This window comes from Diabrotica undecimpunctata, chromosome 3 (genome assembly GCF_040954645.1).
Source record: "Diabrotica undecimpunctata isolate CICGRU chromosome 3, icDiaUnde3, whole genome shotgun sequence".
Classification (NCBI taxonomy): Eukaryota; Metazoa; Arthropoda; class Insecta; order Coleoptera; family Chrysomelidae; genus Diabrotica; species Diabrotica undecimpunctata.
The window spans coordinates 174,433,561-174,451,262 of NC_092805.1; the positions used below are offsets into that span (position 1 = coordinate 174,433,561).

General features: G+C 34.2%; 1 protein-coding gene across 1 annotated transcript in view; it reads left to right on the forward strand.

Annotated features, from left to right (window-relative positions):
* The first annotated feature begins 260 nt into the window (after nt 1–260).
* Nucleotides 261–17,702, forward strand: part of LOC140437856 (uncharacterized) — a 35,135-nt gene continuing 17,693 nt past the window's right edge. Inside the window, exon 1 of the mRNA XM_072527634.1 lies at nt 261–344. Coding sequence (XP_072383735.1) covers nt 303–344 — 42 coding nt within the window. The 5' untranslated portion in view covers nt 261–302. The remainder of the gene's footprint in view (nt 345–17,702) is intronic.

Consider the following 17,702-nt stretch of genomic DNA (forward strand, 5'->3'; position numbering starts at 1 on the left):
GCATTCTTTTCTAAATAAAACTCAGATTTTAAAATAATTGATATCTTAGATAAAAAAAACTATAAAATTATAATTCTTCTGTCTGGTATTGTTATTGCATTTGTTATATGTTTTAAACTCACTGTTGGATTTGATATTTCAGTATCGATAAAAATATTGAATTGCAATTTTAGCGACTGGACTAGTTGTTTCAACATCCAACCTTAGAGTCTAAAGAGGGATTGTCAAACTATTTATGCATATCACACTTTTATTTTTTTAATATTATCAGCGTCATTCTCGTTTCATAGTGTCAATTGAAAATGTGGGTACGGTGCTTGGTTTCAGTGCTTTTCCTCATCAATGTAAGACTTTTTTTATACTTATATGTATTTATGATATTTGTTACTTTTTATAAAGTTCAAGTAAAACGAAGTAAAAAAAAGGAAACTGCTTTTCTGAATTATGCAATCAGTGTATTATTTATTTATTGGTAATTGTGAAGAATTTTAAATATGTTTCATTTTTATAAGATAGTATTTCATATTTTATAAATCTGTTTCTCATTTAATTTAATTTAATTGTATTGGACGGAAATGATTTTGATATTTTAATTATAATAAATTTATATCTTTGCTCACTTATATGAGATTAAGCAGTTTAATTCAAAATTATTTTCTTTTTATAATAATATTAATACTTATTTCGAATATTATACATATAATATGTACGCGATATTCCTTAAAACACAAAAAAATTATAAAACCAATTACCTTATAAGGTTCAATCTGCTGCAGTAATGCAAGAATATTTGGCATCCTATTCTGTCACGTCAATCTTCGAATGGGATAAATATACTTAATATAACTATTGTTAAAACCACGTGTTGGTAGAATCATTTCAAACATACTAATTTATTTCAAAAGATAAATAGAAAATATATCTCAATATATCATCATCATCGTTCTCAGCGTATTTTACCGATTATGGTGCAGCCTCCCTTACACACTCATTCTTCATTTCTGCCCACGATTGTCTAAAGTTCGCTTTTCTGTTCCATGTTGTACCTTATGTCATAGTCCCATCTTAAATTTGGACGTTTTCTTGGTCTCTTGACGTCTCTTGGATACCACAGTATAATTCTAGTGGATCATATATTGTCAGTTCTTCTCGCTAAATGCCCCTACCACTGCCATTTTAAAGATTTAATTCTATGGATTACGCCATGACCTTGGTTTTCTGTCTTCGTCCGTTCTATTCTATTTCGATCGCTCTTTGTTATACCTAGCATACATCGCTCCATTAACCGTTGAGTGACTTATATAACAGCATTTCTTCCAAAAGATGACCCAAGCCAGTTTCTTTCTTTGTTATGTCAGTTCATTTTGCTGAATATATTTTTTAGAGTTGCAGTGAAGAGTTTTGATAATATTGCGTCTTCTTGTCGGACGACTCTGGTTGTGGGAAATTCTGGAGTTTTTTCATAAATTTTTACCTAAACTTTTGCTAATCTGTATATATTTGCCAAAATCTCTATATACCGTTTGTCAATGCCTTGATTGGTCAAAGCTTCCATTACTGTCTTGTCTTGGGATATGTAGAATCAAAAGCCTTCTCGAAATCTGTGAAGACTAATGTTAGCAGTATTTCATATTCTTTAGCTGTACTTACTAGTTCTCGAAGCGAGTGGATATGATCCAAGATACTGAATCCACTTCTGAAGCCAGCTCGCTCTCTTGTCTGTGCAGCAACTAATGCATTTGATGATCTCTTGATGATGATCTTTTGATTATGATCTTTGTGAATATCTTGTACATAATTGGTAGTAGACTTATAGGTCTGTAGTTTTTGATATCCTCTTTGCTACCTTTCTTATGAATGAGAATTATGTTTGCTGTATTTCAGTGGTCTGGTATGCATCTCAATTTTTATCATCATCAACCTGTATGCATCCACTGCTGGATATAGGTCTCCCTCACCTCTTTCCATCGGCCTCTGTCTTATGCAGCTCTTATCCAGTTATTGCTAACACGCTTCTTGTCGTCAGTTACAGTTTTTTTTTTCGATTGTATCTTACCTTGTACTTATACTACCTAGGCCACGTGATAAGGGACCAAAATATGAAATATAGGAAAAGATTCAAGGAAGAAGATCTGTTAGCCGAAGGCAGAACTCATGGCTGAAGAATATACGTGATTGGTATCCACGCAGATCTATTAATTTATTTAGAGCAGCAAGTTCAAAAATAAAAATAGCCGTTATGATTGCTAACATCCATAGGGAGACGGCACTCTAAGAAGAAGAAGACCTTTTCCTTATTATCTTATAGAGTTCTGTGTATCGTATTCTCTGTATGTTGCTACTTACTTTCATTTCTCTTCTTTGTTTTTGCATTATTTTGGTTTTATCAGAGAGTTTACTTTATTCATTTTGTTGTTGCGGGCCTCCGATTTCTTTGGCACTATCAATAATGATTTCTATTAATTGAGAGCTGTCGATTTAGCCATATAATCTTTTAATCAATTTTCCTTTGGTATTGATCTGACTTTTCTTTTAGATTGTTAATGTTTATGCTGATTACTGTTTTTGTGATCAATTTTATTCTTTCTAGTTTCAGATCTAAAATAATTTTTGTTCTGATTAGTGTATGGTCGCTGCCTGGTTGAAATTTATTTATGACACTGACATCATTTATTGTAGAAATCTTGTTGGTTATAATGAAATCAATTTCGTTCTTAGTGGTTCTATTTGGAGCTATCCAAGTCCGTTTGATGTTCGATTGTTTTTTAAAGAATGTATTTGCAATAGTCATGTTTTGGTAGTGTGCAAACTAAACCAGGCTTCTCCCCTTTTATTTCTCTCACCGACTCCATATTCTCCCATGACTTTTTCGTTGCCGTTTCTCTTTCCCACTTTGGCATTAAAGTCACCAATTAAATACTTAAAATAATTTTTATTGTTATTTAATGCTTCAGTTATCTTACTGCAAAGTTCCTCTATTGTTTCGTCAGTGTGAGTAATCGTTGGGACGTATATTTGTATAATTTGTATTTCTGTTATATGGTTAATCTAGCTACTCTATCCAAGATACTAGTTATTTCTACTACCCTTCGTTTCTCCAAGAGATTGTCTCCACTGTTCCGCTTTTTTCTTTAAATATCTTTCATTATTAATTTACTAATTATACACAACATTGTTTGCTAAAGTTTTTTCAAGTACTTCAACTGCAGTACCACTAGTTCACTCACTATAAATAGTCATAGTCATTTCTGTCATAAATTAAATTACAATTCTCTTTTATGACCCGTCTCATTGTCTCTATAACATATTATTTTAAGCTCAATAAATCTTTTTTCTCATTTTTTAACATCTACCATTTAATGTTTGTGGTCTTTTCTGATATTTTGGTTCATATGCGGTTTTTACTTCAATACCCAATAAAATACCTAATAGGTATTTTTGGTCTTGATAGCTATTACAATCCATGCAAATACCTTTTTTTTTAAATCTATTTGTGAATATTGTTGTCCAGTTTTGTATGTGAAAATCCGGCTTCCGGAAAATTGCTTCCGAAACAATTTAAATTAAAGGATGCCAATATTTCATTATAATTTTGCTTATTTTGGAGAAAAATTTTTGAGAACATATGGAAACAGTACAATCACGAATTTTTCTAACACTTTTTACATGCACTGTACAATATATACCACAATCAAATTAAAAAGCGTGTAAATCTATTTATTCACACGGCCGATCAGATTATTAATACCCGCTTACAATTTCATTCGCGACCTATTTACGTGACAATTGCCAATGGTTTCATAAAAGATTTAAAGAGTTTCTAAATGATATTATATTTTGCCTCTGAGCATTATGCAATATTACGAGTTTTTAATAAAAAACCTAAACAAGTAATTAGAAAAGATAAAATCTTTTAGCGAAAGCCGCTATCGCTTTATTAAATTAAATGGCCAAATATATGGCCTAGGAGGACAAATTCGTTGAACTTCCCGTGCTCGAATCGGTATCAATAAAGTGTTATAATCATTTCGGCCTAGCCCAGCCTGATCAGACACTTTGGGCTGATACAAATTCAAACTCGGAAAGTCCAACGAATGTCTCCCAAAACTTCACTACAACAGTAGTTAGCTTACAAAGGCGCCACCTGCTTTGGCGGCCATGAACGAAAACGATATGATAATATCGTTTTCTGTATCCTTTGCGCTATGCGAAATGTGTAAAAGATAAAATCTTTTAGCGAAAGCCGCTATCGCTTTATTAAATTAAATGGCCAAATATAGGCCATATATTTGGCCATTTAATTTAAGTAATTAGAATTTTTCGACTGAATACTTTATATATATATATATATATATATATATATATATATATATATATATATATATATATATATATATATATATATATATATATACATATTAGATGTCCCGTGAAATTTCTATTGAACTGTAATCCTCTATAGCGAGGCAAATTTGGTTATAACGATAGAAAATAAGATCGAAAAATGTGTTTTTTTACGTTTTTGGCCCGACCGTGGTTATAAATAAATACCCTTTTTAACTGCCCCGCAATAAACTTAACTGCCGCCCGCAATAAACTTCTTTACAATAAATACAACTGTTTTACATCTTTAGAAAATATGATGCGCGCCTCTAAAAAATGCACGCTAAGACATAAAAAATTTAACATTTCAATGGAGGTAATATTTATGGACACTGCAAGTAAAGGTAGTGCGATTTGAATCAGAGAATATCTTCGACATAATGAAGAAGTCAAATTTGAGTCTGAAGATATTAAGGCAACGGTGGAAAACATTAGGACCAAGAACAAGGACCTGGCAGTTATTGATCTATATAGGTCCACAAAACACTATATCAAAGCTAAAAGATATACTACACTTTTTGAATTAGCGGGTGATCGGTTCATCATGGGAAGAGATTTTAACGCGAAACACACATAATGGAGTTTAAGACTCATAACAACAAAGGATAAAGAATTACAACCCTGTATTGGTCAATAATAAAACAGATTTTTCTTTTTTGGAATTACACTAGAAGATACAATTGATTTGGCAGTGTCATTGAAAACTAAAGAAGACTTGGACGCTGACGTGGAAAAATTCAATACCGATATTCAACAAGCAGCCTGGGACAATGCCTCTAAACTACTAAGAAGATTAAGGACAATAACTACCCTAAAGGAATCTTGAAATTAGTCTACGAAACTAATCGGAGCGCCACAAGATAAAACAAAAGTAAACCAACTTGCCTCACAAATAATATTGGTAAATTCTTGATACATGTGATAAATGATTATAGTACTGAATACTCGCTATGGAAAACCACCAAGAATTTAAAGATACCAATTGTGCAAACGCCTTCTATAAGAAATAAACAAGCGTTTTGGACGAGAAACAACGAACAAAAAGCATTAGTGTTTGCAAACTATCTCAAAAGTGTTTTCGAACTATACATAGTAGACATAGATGAATCTCTATCAGAAGTTGTTCGACAAGATGATATGATTCTTCATTTAACCACACCAAAAGAGGTTAAAAATGAAATCGACACAAACATTAATCCCAAAAAGACCCCCCGCTACGATCTGATAACTGGGCAGGTCCTTAAGTATCATCATCATCATCATCATTGGCTTTTACAACTCTTCGTGAGTTTTTGCCGCGTTTACTATTGCCTTCCATTGATTCCGATCCTGTGCTATTATTTCCCATGGCCTTACTTCCATCTTCTCCAGGTCTTCCCTGACTGCGTCTTTCCACCTTTTTCTAGGCCTTCCTGTCGATCTTCTACCATCTGGTCTTTCCCAAAACACATTGCTAATCAGTCTGTCGTCATCACTCCGTACCACGTGGCCTGCCCATCTTAATCTATTGGCTTTTATGTATCTTACGATGTTTCCTTTCCCGAAGAGAGTCTCTATTTCATTGTTGTATCTGCTCCTCTATTCATTTGTCACGCTGTCCCTGCAAGGACCATATATAATTCGCAGGATTTTGTGTTCCCATACTAATAGCTTATTGATTTCTTTCTTTCTCAATGTCCATGTTTCACTTCCATATGTCACTGCTGGTCGTATTATGGTTTTGTACATTTGGATTTTGGCACGCCTTGAGAGAAGCTTTGACCTCATTAGATGTTAAAAGACAAAGAATGATTTATTTCCCGCCAGTATTCGTATTTCAACCTCCCGTTCTCCTGTGTTTTCACTGGTAATTGTTGCTCCTAGGTATTTGAATTCTTTGACCACCTCAAAATTATGATCGTTTATGGTAATGTTTTGTCTTATTCGCTGTCGTTCCTTTTTTAATACGACCATGTATTTAGTTTTTTCTTCGTTTATTTTCAGGCCTACGCTTAGTGTTGCTTCTTTAAAGTTCGATACTATATCCTTAACTTCCAGTGTTGTCTGTGCTACTGCATCTACATCATCTGCAAATGCGAGAATAATCTTTGCTCCTCTGGTAGTTATGTAGGTCCTTAAGTAGCTACCTAGAAAAGCCCTGGTTAAACTTAACAATGTAATTAACGTATCGTTTCGTTTAAATTATGTTACACAACTATAGAAGATAGCTGAAATCATCAAGATTCCAAAACCAAGCAAACCGCCATATGAAATTACGTCGTATTGGCCAATATTCTTACTACCGGTTATGTCAAAACTGTTCGAAAAGCTCTTGCTAAAGAGGATGAAACCTATTATCAAAGACATACGACCCATCTCCGATCACCAATTCAAATTCAAGAAAGTCAAGAAAGATAATTTGCTTAGCATTATTTTTGGATGTAGCACAGGCATCCAACAAGGTCTGGCACACGAAGATCCTTATTCTGAACTAAGGAAAATTAGTGCAGAGGCACCACAGGGAACTGTACTGGGGCCCGTCCTATATTTCCTGTATACTAAAGACCTGTTAGTTACAGAACAAAATGTTGTAGCTACGTTTGCTGGTAATACGGCAATTATGGCTGTTGGTAACAATGTAATTGAATTAACAGATAAGTTACAGAATGCAATTACTGAAGCGGAGAAGTGGATAAACAAACGGCGTATTAAATTAAATGAACTAAAAACAGCACATATAAATTTAACCAACAAAAAGATTGAGAATTAAACCCGCATTTATCAATCATCATACACAGCTAAATACCTAGGTATGACACTGGACGCTAAATTGAGATAAAAAACACATGTTAAAAGAAAGCAAGATGAACTCAAGTTAAAATATAAAAAACGTATTTCTTATTGTGTCGATATTCGACCTTATCAGTATATAATAAGCTCCGAATTTATCAACAAGTCCTCAAACCGGTGTGTACTTATGGTATCAAATATGGAGATGTACCAGTGCAAGCAACATAAGTGTCATAAACAGATTCCAGAACAAAGTACTTCGAGGCATAGTTGACACCTTCTGATATTTTCGTAACAATAACCTCCATAAAGTCTTAAATTGTAGAAACCCTCACTAAGGTAATAAAAAAACAAGATAAGTGTAAATGTGATTAGATGACCTTAACAAAAAATCACTTGATCTGGGTATTAGTAGACTGTGTTAGTTAAGTTAGGCTAGAATTAAATTGCTTGTTGGTCTTATGAAATAGATTGTAAAAATGGGACCATCATATATGTAAACAGGATTATCCTGTAGCCAAAGATATGACAAGAAAATGCCAGTTATGGCAACGATACAAAGTCGAAATGTTAAGAATGAAAATATTGCAAAGAGTATAGTGTTGCGACAAAAATTGGATGTGGATATCTTTTCCAAACACGTAAAATTATATAGCTCTCGTACATCGAAGGGCGAAGAAATTCTGAGAAAAATAGATGACTTCATTGCCACAGTGGGCACACCTAGGAAAATCGTATTGAACAACCCTACATATTGTAATGAATGTTTTAAAGGGTACCTTAGAGAAAGAGGGATTCAAGAGTACATTCAAAAAGTCATAAAGTTTCTCAGAATCGCAACTGACGGACAACACAAGTGATGGGATAGGAAGGTATCTGAAATAAAAGAGTATCTTAATTCCACACCGAACACAGTGACGTAAGAGACACCAGAATATGTTATGAAAGGAACAATGCCATTAAAACCATGAGAAGACCTAGAGCCCCGAGAGTACCAAGAGGTGTTGGAAATTGTCCAGCGGAGGTTACGTAAAAGCAGTGAAAAAAGTAGAAGCACAATGTTTGTGCAAAGCTTATGTCAGTCTTCGAGGTTCCGTACATAAAACATAATGAAAATGGAATCAATACTTCTGTACTAAGACAAATGGATTCAGATAGTATCCGGGGAATTTTCAATATCCACTATCTGTACAAATACATTAAAATTCTTCCGTAAAAAACCAGCAAAAAAACGTTAATAGTATAAATGATAATAAATGTGGCTTAGTTCATTACAATCAATTGTGGCTTAATACCAGGGAAACAAATATTTTTTACCTTTAACAAAAGGTTATTGCTGTTTATTATTATGCATAATTGTATTTAAATTAATTTTTGCTAAAAACATACTTCCTCGATTTTATATTTACATCAACTTTTTTCATAATAAACCATTTAATCTTTAAATAATTATTTGCTTTGATTTACAAGCGGTCGTGTGCTCAAAAAGTTTCATATAAATATGACAAGATCGCCAAATGAATCAGTACCAGCTCAGATACTTCTCAAATTCATATCTATAAAACAAAAATAAAAATTAAACAAAATGAAAGCCGTATATATTTTCTTCTTTTTGGTTGTTCTGGTTGCCTACATTTCAGCTGCTCCACAAAAAGCAAAGAGTTCAAACAAAGAACTTAGAAGTATTTTGTTGGAATACTCAAAAAGCGATAAACAATTTTTGCAAACTTTAAAAGCAGAAAAGGGTAAGTATGGCAAATAAAACAATGGAGTACATTAGAAACAAAGATCGTACGAATTTAATATTGTTGTTTTTGTTTTAGGAAAATTTCGAGATTTTTGTGCTGACATCCTTTGTGACGTATATTGTTTCCTCTTTTTCGAAGGAGATGGATTTTGTGATATATTTGGCGAATGTTGCTGCGGTTTCTTCTAAATGTTAATTTAAAAAATTATAATAAAATGTTTACGCATATCTATATAATTTTTTTATTATAATCAGATAAAACATTTAGGTATCATCAATCTTTTTACCTTTATCCTATCCTTCAGATACGTCCTAAGCGTGTCCCAGAAGAAGAAACTTTCAACTTATCAATTCATCGTAATGGATGACAACTCTATTGTTTTGTATAAAACTTAGAGTTCGCTGGTGAAATGAATTTAGAAATAATAACGAAAAAAAAATGCAATATTTTGACTATAAATAAATTAGCGGAAAATAGCAACTATCAATTCTGAATAAATTACTATAATTAACTAGCCTTACTCATTATTGTTTTCTGTACAAAGAGTTTAGACTTACCTTTTGGTATATTGATGTATACATAGAGTGAAGTAGCGTTGGTACCACGTCACGACGCCCGGGAACGTCGACACTTCGACGTCATCACTAGGCAGCGAACGAAACGCACCCAGTTTTATCGGTTCACGAGCTATCGAGCATCGGCATTCTCGGACGTCGTGACGTGGTACCAACGCTACTCCACTCTATGAATACATCAATATACCAAAAGGTAAGTCTACATTCTTTGTACAGACAACAATAATGAGTAAGGCTAGTTAATTATCGTAATTTATTCACAATTGATGCTATTTTCCGCTAATTTATTTACAGTCAAAATATTGCACTTTTTTCCACCTATAATTCTAAACGTCTTAACTTTTGCTCGCACATTTTGACATTAATTGCTACCACTCCTAGACATCTTCTTATACATCAATTCTTCATTTTGTTAAGTATTAGCATTTCTGCCAGATATATTCATACTTTCTCTTTCTTTTTGACTATCCATATCTATAGATTTATGAATGTTCATAAATCCTATTTTGAATTCTACGATTTGTTTGGCCTATATAGGATCGGGGACAGTCTGCACAAGGAATTTCATAAACTCCGTGCTGTTCATTTGGAATATTGTCTTTGATTTATCGGACAAGGGATCAAAGTAATTAATATTTAACTGGGAATAAGCCACAATTAAAGGTTAAAGTTAGTTTATTGACGTTTCAATTTCCACTTTGGAAATCGTTCCCAAAATACAAACAATAGTAAATTGAAATGAAAGTTTTTCTTCTTCTTAGAGTGCCGTCTCCATACGGAGGTTGGCAATCATAATGGCTATTTTTATTTTTGAACTTACTGCTCTAAACAAATCAATCGATCTGCATTGATACCAATCACGTAGATTCTTCAACTATGAGTTCTGTCTTCGGCCAACAGATTTTCTTCCTTGAATCTTTCTTTGTATTATGAGTCTCAAAATTTCATGTTTTGGTCCCCTCATCACGTGGTCTAGGTATTCCAGTTTTCTGGTTTGTATAGTTGTGAATAGTTCTGTTTCTTTACCAACCCTCTCCAGTACTTCTTTATTTGTAAGTCTATCAGTCCATGATATTTTTAATACTCCAATGTACAAGCCAACATGTGGGTTTGAGCACTGATGTGGATAGTGCTCGGGTCTCGAGGTTTTCCATAAAGATATTGGCAATTACCTTTATTTAATTTGAGTGTTTCAGTCGTATTTCAGAAAGACATAAATGGATGGGTGACAAAATGAGTGAGAAAAAGATAGTACGATAATTTAAATAATTTAGGAGGCTAATATTGAAGAAGAAACAGGCTTTAAAGCCTACATACAAGAAGGAAGACGAAGAAGTTCTTCCTGCAATTCAATTAGCTTCTTTTGAGTTGCAAGTGTTCTTACGTTATAAGTTGCAATATTCAACGTTCGTTGTTCATGGTATCCGTGTCTATCCTGGTGATTATTTGTACCTTCTGCCTTTGATCTGATCTGCTGTCTACCGTCACTAGAGACTAACAGGCTTTTTCTAGTTTGTGTCATGTCATTTACAGGAAAGATTAGCCATGTCACAAGGACGCTGGCCTATGCGGGTTAGTAGCGGAATATAGCGGAATAATGTAAAGATTGGCAAATGAAGGGAAAAATAGGTTGGAAATCTGGCCTTTCCTGAGGGCTTGGATATAGGAGAAAGTCAGTAGCTAGCGTACGACAAGGAAGCTACTTTCTGTAGCAGATTGTCCTCTACCGGGATCGTAGAGGAGTGGTACTCGCTACCGGATAATGTTTTAATACAGTTGTAATACATTTTTTTGCACGAATAAAACGGGTGTCAGTCGCAAATTACTCAACTAGGGAATTTTAGCAAAATTTGCCGAAGGAACTGATATCTTCTTATGATTAAATGTCCAAGATTGTTCATGTCCAATATGTTTTTCATTAGGTAAATTAGGTAATGATTCTTGATGATATTTAAATTGGCTGTAATTTATATTAACCTTAATTTATATTGGCCTAAACACCAAAAAACAGGAAGACTTAGACCTATATAGAGCGAAAAACAGAGTAAAGAAAAGAGTAACAAATGAAAAGAACGAACGATGGAAACAAGCATGCACAGAGATAGAACGACATATCGGAGGAACGAGAAATTCAGAATCATGGCGAATATTAAAAGCACTTCAACGAAATAAGACAGAGAAAACCCAGATCGGCAAAATTAGTGAAAACGAGTGGCAAGAATACTAGGTAGAACTACTTACAGAAAACCGTCCCCAATTTCAGGAAGAGAATATAGAACATGCAGGAAATGGGGCATACGACCAGATAGAAATAAGCCTGGCATAAGTTAAGAGAGCAATCAAGACATTGAAGAACAAAAAAGCCAAAGGACCCGGAGGAATACCAAACGAACTAATTAAAAACGGAACGGAAAAGTTATTCCGCATGCTACATAGAATGTTCGAAAGAGGACTAAATGGAAAAGAAATACCTGCGGAATGGACACAAGCATACATCACATCCATACATAAGAAAGGAAACAGGAAAAAATGTGAAAACTATAGAGGAATTAGTATAATATCGTCGGTAGGTAGACTTTACGGGAAAATTATTAAGGAAAAACTAGAAACTGAAATAATAGGAAAAATTCTAGAAGACCAAGCAGGGTTCACAGTAGGAAAATCATGCCTATATCATACGTACACATTAGAACATCTGATAGAGAAGAAAATGGCAAAAGGTAGACCGGTCTATCTGGCCTTTGTTGATCTAAAGAAAGCATATGACTCAATACCTAGAGTCAAATTATGGGAAGCAATGAATGATCTCGGAATCCGACAAACACTAATAAAAGCAGTTAAAGCACTATACAAAGAAAACAAAGTAGCTATTAAATGTGGAAATAAAGCCTACAATCCATTTAAGACGACAAAAGGACTTCTATAAGGCTGTGCTACGTCCCCTACTCTGTTTAAAATATTCTTGGAAAAGACACTTAAACCATGGAGGAGAAAGTGCGAAGGAATGGGCATACCAGTAAGAGACGAATACCTATACACCTTAAGTTTTGCCGACGATCAAGTAGTCATCGCACAAGATGAAGAAGATCTCAGCTTTATGCTCAGAAAACTAGAAGAAGAATATAAAAACAACGGAATGGAAATAAACTTAGAGAAAACCGAATACCTAACAACAGAAAACAAGGATATGAGAAACCTAGAGATAGACGAGGGAAGACAAATAAATGGAACAGATAAATTCAAGTATTTAGGAACCATAATATCGAACCAGGGAACAACAGAAGAAGATATAAACAACAGACTGAGACAAACAAGAAACTGTATAAGACAACTAAACTCAGTGTTGTGGGATAAGAACATTACGATAAAGACAAAAAAGAGAATATATAATACCCTGACAAGAAGTATCCTGACATATGGGTCCGAAAACTGGACAATAAACAAGAGAAATAGAGGTAGAATAAGAGCAGTAGAAATGGAGTTCCTGAGGAGAAGCTGTAGACTTACAAAAAGAGACAGAATTGAAAACGCAGAGATTAAGCGGAGAATGGGAGTGCAATCAGACATAATCGACTATATAGAGGAGAAGAGACTATCCTGGTAGTAAGAAGAAAGAGAGGAAGACCCCGAAGGTCATTCAGAGATGAAATCGACGAGGCTATGGAGAAAAGAACCCTGCGAGATGGAGACTGGAATGACAGGGAAAATTGGAGAAAACGGTTGAGTGAAGGAAGACAGTGAAAACTGTGGAAATCCTTAGTAGTAGTAGTAGTGTAATTTATATAATGCAAAAAATAAAAATAAAAGAATGGACAAAAACAGGACTATAAGCTAGATGAATTAATGTAGAACGTAAATATCGTTAAATTTTGTAAAGTCACAAAGACTAAACTGGCTAGGTCACCAAACAGAAAGAATGCTAGATAATTGAGCTGTAAAAGTAATCCAGAAATAGAAACTCCAAGGAGATAGGACAAGAGGAAGACCTCGTAAAAGATAATGAAAAGGAAGATCTTAAAACTATGAGCATCAGGCAGTGGCGAAGAAAAGTATTCAACAAACCACAAAAGGTAGTAGCGCCATTAGAAGAAGAATATAGTTTTCCCATTTGTCCATTATTTCTTCTTTTAAGGATAGTGCATAATATTTATTACTCGTCAACCGTATGAGTGTGTTTCTTTCGTGCATGACAGTAACTTCTTTTATTTTCTTTGTAGGTCTTAAATTTGTCACGTTTTTGTTGCTATTCTTGTAGTCCCTCACATTATTTTCGCATTCGTAACTTTGTGGCTACACTGATTTTTCTTCAAATTAGATTATTCTTTCGTTATACTCTGAATTATTTCTATTTTTGAGTGATCCTCCTTCTGTCATCATTTCTATATTTCATCTATCATCCACGCTTATTTTTTATACTGAGTGAATGGGTTTATACGATTCTTTAGGTTATTCCATATTGGTCATCAAGAAAGTATGAAGCCCTCGAACCTACTTCGGCATTTAAATAGCAAAAATCCAGACAAAAAAGAGAAGCCTGTAGAATACTTTGAAAAAAGCTAAGGTGTCTTCACAATCAACAAACAATTTTTTTTATCATCAAACACTATAAACAAAAATCATTACTAGCAAGCTATAGAGTTGCATATCGCATTGCAAAAACCAGTAAGCCACATAAGATTGCTCGATTTGATTCTACCCGCAGATGTTGAGGTGGTGGAAATAAGAGTAGGGCAACAAGAGACTACAAAAATAAAAAAACGGGATGTGGCACTTTCGAAGTGGAAATCGAAACGTCCAAAATAAACTTATTTTAAACTTATATTTTGGCTTATTCCCAACGCAAATAGTAATTACCAATACCACCAGACCAAGGCTATGACAGGACACCGATATGGTCTTATTAATAAATGCCAGAAGTAGTGCCAAATGCTAAATGGCTACATTGATACATCAAGAACCTCTTGCTTCAAAATGGTAAAATAAAAGTTAACTAATTTATAAAAAAAATTAATTATGCTAGATTTCAATTGGAAAAAAGAATTTTAATTTATTCCAGGGCGTTCAACAGCTCATGGAAGAATTAATTAAGTATAATAACAGAAAAAAAATTGAGCAATTTTTACACACATTCAAGCTACTTTGGATAATAAAAACCAACAGCTTTGTGATGATTTCCCTAAAAAATTCAAACCAGACGTGACAAGTACATTACAGGTATTGAATCCTTTTTTGGGCAATTACTTCTAACAAGCTGACATTCCAACAAAAATGGAGTATAAACTTATTGAAATATCATGTGATGGAATGTTAAAACTAGACTTTTTTTCCAAAGTCTGGATCAGTAATGGACCAGAAGAATGCAAGAATATCCCGAATTGGCGACTGAAACACTCAAGTTAAATAAAGGTAATTGCCAATATGCTTTAACATGCATAAGAAAATAAAGGAAATGACAAATACACTGAGAAAAAAGAAAGATGCCCTTCTGAAAGACGTAAATGGAAAAATCATTATAGAAATTAAAAAAATGGAAGACATACATAACAGATCTGTTTGAGGATAATCGACAAGAACCGGAAGAAATCGACAGCGAAACGGGGCCAGAGATCATAATAGAGGAAATCGAACAAGCAATATACCAATATAAAGTTAGAAGATCAAAAATCCGAAAATATAGATATAAAGAGAGGAGTAAGACAGGGCTGTGTTCTGTCACCATTACTGTTTAACGTGTATAGTGAAGCCATATTCCAGGAAGCGATAGCGGATCTGGGTGATGGAATCTCTGTAAACGGAAGAATAGTAAATAACATAAGATTCGCTGATGACAACCGTTATAATGGCAGACACCCTGGAATCGCTACAAGAATTGGTAAATAGAATTAACGATTATTGCATTAGATACGGACTAAAAATAAATAAGAGAAAAACTAAATTTATGATTGTCTCAAAAACGCAACATGGAAATGAAAGATTAATGATAGAGCAAACCCAAATAGAAAAAGTAGAGACATATAAATATCTGGGAACCTGAGTTGATGACAAAAATGACTAAAGCAGAGAAATCAAAGTCCGAATTGAAACTGCAAGGCAAGCATTTGTGAAAATGAAGACAATGCTTACCAACAGAGACCTTCAGTTGCATCTTAGATTGAGGGCTCTAAGATGTTACATATTTTCTATCTTACTATACGGAATGGAAGCTTGGACATTGAAGAAACAACACATAAGAAAAATAGAAGCGTTCGAAATGTGGTGTTACAGAAGAATATTAAAAATCCAGTGGGTTCAAAGGATTACCAATGCTGAGGTACTACAAGGTCTAAATAAGGAGTTAGAAATTATGAACAGCATAAAAAGAAAACAACTAGAATATTTGGGTCACATAACCAGAGGAGAAAAATATGAGCTGCTGAGAATTATTATGCAAGGAAGGATCCAAGGAAGAAGAAGCATAGGAAGAAGACGCATCTCCTGACTGAAGAACCTTAGAGAATGGTTTAACTGTAGTTCACTACAACTTTTCAGAGCAGCAGCCAACAAAGTGACCATAGCCGTTATGATATCCAACCTCCGATAGGAGATGGAACTTTAAGAAGAATTGCCAATATCTTTATGGAAGATTTCGAGACCCGAGCAATATCCACATCAATGCTCAAACCCACATGTTGGCTACGATATGTTAACGATCCATTCGTCATTTGGCCCCATGGCAGGGAAGCTTTGGTGTCTTTTAAAACCCATCTGAATGGTATACATCCTAGTATCCAGTTCACGATGGAGATGAAAACGATGGAATCGACGTTATCATAAAGAAAAACCAATCCCAAGGTTTTAATTACTCTGTTTATCGAAAACTCACACATACCAATCGTTACTTACATGCAACTCTCACCATCCACCTTCACAAATGAATTCAGTCATTAATACCCTTGTCTTCAGATTAATACGCCTTCCAGATGATGCAAGTAGACCCGCTGAGCTCTCTTGTTTAAAACAAGCCCTCATCCAAAACGATTACCGCGAAAATCACATCGATAGGAGCATCCACAGACATTAATTTCCCACTCAATCTCAATCCAAAGACTCAGACCCTTATCATATGAAAGCTTTTCTTTCTTGCATCAAAGCTGTCACTGGCAAAATCGACAAAATTCTTAAATCAAGAGGAAAAAATTACAATATTTACCCCCCAACAAAAACTTTCGAACTCTGGTTATACCGCAGAGTATTAAAAATATCATGGACTGATAGAATTACAAATAAAGAAGTACTGGAGAGGGTTGGTAAAGAAACAGAACTAATCAGCACTATACAAACCAGAAAACTGGAATACCTAGGCCACGTGATGAGAGACCAAAATATGAAAATTTGAGACTCATAATACAGGGAAAGATTCAAGAAAGGAAATCTGGTTGCCGACGACAGAACTCATGGTTGAAGAATGTACGGATTGGTATCAATGGAGATCGATTGATTTGTCTAGAGCAGCAAGTTCAAAAATAAAAATATCCATTATGATTGCCAACCTCCGTAGGGAGACGGCACTCTAAGAAGAACTAACGAAGTTTAATCTTTAATTGTAGCCTATTCCCATTTAAATATTAATTACTTTCATCCCTTGTCCGATCAATAAAGACAACATTCCAAATTAACAGCACGGGGTTTATGAAATTCCTTGTGCAGACTGTCCCCGATCCTATATACATAGGCCAAACAAATCGTAGAATCCAAAGTTGGATTTATGAACATTCATAAATTTATAGATATGGACAGTCAAAAAGAAAGAGAAAGTATGAATATATCTGGCAGAAATGCTAATACTTAACAACATTAAGAATTTATGTATAAGAAGATGTCCAGGAGTGGTAGCAATTGATGTCAAAATGTCCGAGCAAAAGTTACGACATTTAGAGTTATAGGGTTGTCATCCATTAGGATAAATTGATAAGTTGAAAGTTTCTTATCCCGAGACACGCTTAGGACGTATCTGAAGGATAGTATAAAGGTAAAAATATTGATGACACCTAAATGTTTTATCTGATTATAATAAAAAAATTATATAGGTATGCGTAAACATTTTATTATTATTTTTTAAATTAACATTTAGAAGAAACCGCAGCAACACTCGCCAAATATATCACAATATCCATCTCTCTCGTAATAGAGGCAACAATATACGTCACATAAGATGTCAGCACAAAATTCTCTAAATTTTCCTAAAACA